This window comes from Sus scrofa, chromosome 16, assembly GCF_000003025.6.
Source record: "Sus scrofa isolate TJ Tabasco breed Duroc chromosome 16, Sscrofa11.1, whole genome shotgun sequence".
NCBI lineage: Eukaryota > Metazoa > Chordata > Mammalia > Artiodactyla > Suidae > Sus > Sus scrofa.
In genome coordinates, this window is record NC_010458.4 from 72,718,826 (window position 1) to 72,724,647 (window position 5,822).

General features: G+C 46.4%; 1 protein-coding gene across 1 annotated transcript; it reads left to right on the plus strand.

Moving 5' to 3' along the window:
• TAS2R1 (taste 2 receptor member 1) lies at positions 1,232–5,291 on the plus strand. Its single transcript, XM_021076852.1, has one exon. It carries the CDS (start codon positions 2,029–2,031, stop codon positions 2,926–2,928), a length of 900 nt encoding a protein of 299 aa, XP_020932511.1. The 5' UTR covers positions 1,232–2,028; the 3' UTR covers positions 2,929–5,291.

The window sequence follows — 5,822 nt, forward strand, 5'->3', positions numbered from 1 at the left end:
AATATTTAATCCATGGCTCCCCACGTTGTGCTGTGGTGGTGAATTGTCCAAATAACTAGTTTTGGGTCATACCATGCAAGGTGGCTGGCTCCGCCTTTAGTTTCTGAGCACCTTGAGGACAGAAGCTGTTGTAGCCAGGTTTGTCCCTGCAGTGATGGGACAGGGGTCTTCAATGTGGGGGAGGAGGGTTCTGTCACTCAGGGCACATTCGGCAGTGACTGGAAACATTTCAGGCTGTCACACCTGAAAGTGGGTGTACTGCTGCTTCTAGTGCTCAGAGGCTGGGGTGCTGCTAGACGTGTTACACTGCCCAGGCCATCACCAGCCACACCCGGCCCCAATGTCAACCGTGTCCAGGTTGAGAAAACCTGGTTTAGCATAACACCTGCGCAGAATACATTTCGATACACACTCATTTCATTTTTCCAAAAGTAGTCTGTTAGTTAAAAATGACAAACGGAATCAGCCCACTTTTACCGTTTTGTTTTCCCCGGAACAGACAGCTCATGTCGTAATATTCTCGTAGTCCTGAAAAAATCGTAGGCAAAAGATTTCAAGCCCTGATGCTCACAGTGTGGCTCTGTGGGTTAGGAACCCGACTAGAATCCCTGCGGATGGGGATCGGAATCCCTGACCTCCATCAGTGGGTTAAACATCAGGTGTTGCCACAGGCGGTGGCATAGGTTGCAGATGTGACTCAGATCCCACGTTGCTGTGAGCTGTGGGGTAGGTCGCAGACAAGGCTCAGATCTGGCATTGCGGTGACTGTGGTTTAGGCCTCACCTGCAGCTCCAATTTGACCCGTAGCCCGGGAACTTCCACATGCCACAGGTACAGCCGTAAAAAGACCAGAAAAAAAAAAAAAAAGATTTCAAGCCCTGCAGATGGTTGGTCCCTGGTGGGAATGGCACTGAATAGTTCTTGTTTTCTTGTGTATGTTCTTCCTTTAAGCTTTGAACCTATTGTGTGCACATAGACACAAGCCTAGTTATGTTGCTACTGTATTTTGTTAATGCTTTGTGTTCGATCACATGTTTTTGTTTTTGTCTTTTTGTCTTTTTAGGGCCGCACCCACAGCATATGGAGGTTCCCAGGGGTCCAATTGGAGCTGTAGCCACCGGCCTACACCACAGCCACAGCAACGCCAGATCCGAGCCGCATCTGCGACCAACACTACAGGTCACGACAATGTCGGATCCTTAACCCACTAAGCAAGGCCAGGGATCAAACCGGCAAACTCATGGTTCCTAGTCGGATTCGTTTCTGCTGTGCCACAACAGGAACTCCTATCACGTATGTTTTATTATGTAACTTTTAAATGTTAAGTGGTCCTAAATTGCTCAACCTTTGCAATCAGAGAACTACTACCAAGGAGTCTTACGTTGCTGATTGTACTGCATCGTTAGAGCAGAGGACTCTAAGTGATGGTTTCCAATAAGAGTCCCCCTGCCCCCCAAAAATAATAATAAATAAGGAGTTCCCTGGTGGCCTAGTGGTTACAGGATCCAGCATTGTCACTGCTGTGGCTCGGATTTGATCCCTGGCCCAGGAACTGCTGTATGTTGAGCATGTGACCAAAAAGAAAGAAGTAACAAACAAACAAACAGTTGGGGGTGGGGGAGTTTTCTGCAAAGTACGCCTCGTTAAGTAGAATCACACCTGTGGGCATTATTAAACCTTCACAGTAGAGGTGAAGGGCTGAGGCATTTCCATTGATTTAGTAGAGGAGCCCTTCTCCCAGCCCTGAAGGTGTCTGATTCCACCATTTGCTTATGATGAAGCTGAAAGCTACGCAGACCTGGAAAATGCAAATGCCATCCCTAAGAAGCAAATCCTCGCCAGAGTATCTCTTTCTTATTTGACTGTCCTGGAATTACATCGAGATATAAGCAAATGTCTGCCATCTTCCCACCCCACTGCCCTTACTGTTTGAGTTATGTCCCCCAGAGGGTTCTAATCTAGTTGAAGAATCATAGAAAACTTGAATAATCCAAACTATCCACAGATCTGAATTTTTTTCTCCTCGAAATGCTGGCGTCTCACCACACTGGCTACCTTCTGTTGGCAGTGATACAGTTTCTCATCGGGGTTTTAGTCAATGGTACCATTGTGGTTGTGAACGGCATTGACCTGATCCAACGGAGAAAGCTGAACCCGCTGGCTCTCCTTATCTCCTGCCTGGCGATTTCCAGGATTGGTCTTCAGTTTGTCCTTTTTTGCGCTACCCTGGCTGGTCTTTCCTTGATCGGATTCCTCCAACTTGCTGAGAGGCCTGCAATTTTCCTCTTTGTCAATGAATCGGGACTTTGGTTTGCCACATGGCTGAGTGTTTTCTACTGTGCCAAGATTGCCACCATCCCTCACCCAATCTTCTCATGGTTGAAGATGAGGATATCCAGGTTGGTCCCTTGGCTGATTCTGGGGTCCCTGGTATATGCATTTAGCATATCTGTTTTCCAGAGCAAACGTAAATGGATATTTTCCAAAGAAGACCTCCTGGCCCTTCTGTCCCCAAATGCAACAAATCCCTTCAAAGAAATGCCTCCTTTAAAGTTGGCCTTTCTTTCCATTGAGCTTGGCTTGCCATTACTTATCTTCCTTATTTCTGTTGTGCTCTTAATATATTCCCTGGGGAGACACACGCAGCAGATGAGAAACACAGCGATGGGCCCCAGGGGCCCTCGCACCCGTGTGCACGTCAGCGCCCTTCTCTCCATCCTGGTCTTCCTGGGTCTCTACGTCTGCCACTACACGGCAGCAGTTTTGTTCTTTTTTCAAATTTTCAAACTTTCAAGCCTCAGATATTTCTTCTGCCTCTTGGTGATTGGTTCCTACCACACTGGACACTCTGTTAACTTAATTTTAGGAAATCCTAAACTGAAGCAGATTGGGAAGAAGTTGCTCCTGCACAGGAAGTGCTGTCAGTGATCCAGAACTTTGGTCTCTTCAAAGAATGGGCAGTGCGTTAGCACACCCCAGCCCAGCAAAGATGTCCCTTCATCAACACACAGAACATCATCCAAAGACTGTTTGTCCAACCTGAGATGTGTTTATGGATTTGCTCCTTTTTCAAAGGGTTACACTGACTTTCAAATAAACACCACGTGTTGCTGGATTACATCCATGTCCGCATCCTCGCTGAGACCTTGCAGTCTCATCTTGCAAGATGATAGCTAATTGGGGAAGACTGGATAAGCCGAACAGGGATCTTCCTTCATGATTTCTTACAACTGCATGTGAATCTACAATGATGTCAAAATCTTAAAAAGTCTAAAGGAAAAGAAAAGCACGTTCAAACTCGTGATGTCAGAAGGGTGCACCAATGTCGTAGGTACCCCATTCTTAGATGATTTATCCTGCCCTAAAGGGCTGACTGCTCATGTCTTGTCTACCTGGATATTATTTCTGCTCTGTTTGTTAGAGTCACAGACATAAATCCATTTTTCCTCATCAGATCAGAGAGGAAGCCGAAGACAGGCAGGTCTTTTCTGCCCTTGTAAGCAGATTCACCTGCTCCATACTGCCAAGATCCTAGATGCCATGGTGACGTGTCCCATCAACTGATAGAAAGGCAGACAGGTGGAAGAGGAAGAGGAATCCATTCTCCCTCATTGGACACACTGAACAGACAATAGCTTGCAAAGCTATTTCATTCGGAATGTGTGGGCTCAGCTTTGGGACCCTTTCAAAGGATGGTGGCAATGTGGAACTCCTAGCATGTTGCATGTCTTCCCAACGAAGCAACATCAGTTGGTGGGTGGGCTGGGGGTGTCTCCATCTGCTTGAAATCACAAATGCATTTTCCATTTGGCTGATGATGTGGGATGTTAAGAAGTATATCTATTATTTGTAAACCAACTTCAGAACCCTCTTGCTTCCAGGAAACAAAAGCTCTTTCTCATTTTGGCTATAGCCTCTAGTTCATGTGTGATGATAGAAAATGTGTTTAGGTTTGGGTTTGCCAATCGCCAGTAATGTGGGTCCCCATATAGGTTTACAAACCCATGACAGGCAGGCCTGGTTGTATTAAACGGAGGTCTCTGCTTCGGAAGAGCCAGGAAAGTAGTATTCAGCTTCTTGGGTGTGGGAAAGCTCTGAGCCTACTCCCTCTTCCCACAGAGGAAGGAGCCAAAATAATCTGCTTCATTGTCCTGCTATTCTGTTTTCCCATGTCCCAGTAGGTGGGAAGATTTCTAGCTAATTGTGCACTCAGGTGGCCAGCTCTGGGAAGAGCAGTTGTGTCCTGGAGGCGGTGATTGCGCCTACTTTGGGAGGGGACAGCCCTTTCATTTTCTGTACATCTCAAGTTCAGATGCTCTCTCTTTCAATCACGGTATATAGACTTGTAAGTGGAGAGAGGGAGAGTCGGAGCTATTTCAGATATTCAGTGGAAAACTCGTAAATATATAGTTTTCATGTGTGTGTGTGTGTGTGTGTGTGTGTGTGTGTCTACTCAGATGCTAAATTCTCATTCAATTTCATGCAACTCCTGCTTTGCTAATGCTGGTTAATGAGATGAAGGTGATAGTATGATTGTTTGGATACCCAAAAGTTACCAAGAGTTACAGAAAAGCTAATGCATGCTGAAGCAAACTCTTCTAGAAACGCTTTCACAGTATACTTTCCTAGAGACCTGCTCCTTCCCGAGATGTTGCCTAGGCATCACATTGATGAATATTGCGTGAGACACGAATTGCTCCATCACCAAAGTGAAATGGACTCAGGCTTTTGTTCCTCTGGAGCTGCCCTCATGTGGACTCTCTAGCCTTGACAAAGTGTTGTCCTGTTCATTTAGCAGGGGGTTAGCCTCTACAGTGCTCTAAGGCATCATCCTCCCCCCGCCTCTGCATTTTTTTGTGACGGGGCTGGATACCGTTGCCCCAGGAGCCTCATTATGGGATCACATGCCCATGGGTCAGGCCAGAGGCCTGCTGGCTGCAGGATGAGGTGTGGTCCACCCTCCCTCCACGTCCTGCTCAGTCGGCAGCAAAGGGGATGGGCAACAAGGCAGGCAGGATCTTACTGAAAAGGGGGCCAGCAATAGCATCCAATTCCATTTCAGAGAGAGGTTTGAGGAACACCCCCAAACCAGACGAGGAGTGTCACCATGTTGCTGCCCACGCTCCATTCTGAAATTGACCAAGCTCTCGGGATTCTCCACCTTTTCTGTCACCTAAGATAGTGACTGCAACCAAGATGGCTCAATCTGTGTGCTTCTCTCTCTTTTTTATTTTATTTATTTATTTTAATTTACGGCCACGCCCGTGGCATATGGAAGTTCCCGGCCCAGGGGTCGAATTGGAGCTATAGTTGCCTGGCTATGCCACAGCCGCATGGGATCCAAGCTGCATCCGAGACGTATGCAGCAGCTTGCAGCAATACCGGATCCTTAACCCACTGAACTGGACCAGGGATTGAGTCCACATCCTTAAGGACACTATGTCAGGTTCTAAACCTGCTGAGCCACAACGGGAACTCCCCTGGGTGCTTCTCTGAACACAAATCTCCCAAAATATAAATGCTGGAACAATATGAATATTAGGAAATAAACGCAACAGTTGTAAAATTCACAAATAAAGTATGACTTTTAAATTCTCAGTCTCTCATTCAAATGCAGTTACTGCTTCAAGTTAGAATACTCTGGACCTGTAAGTGGTAGGAAGTCACTGAAATTAATGTCTACTCATCTTCTTTAGGCCAAGGACTGCCCATTCTAGTCATTCAGATGACTTAAATAACATGCCCCATTGCAGACTCAAATGCAGTCATTCCTATTAGATTATCGCTATTCTAATTTTAGGCTTGGGAAACCTGGTTGCTGT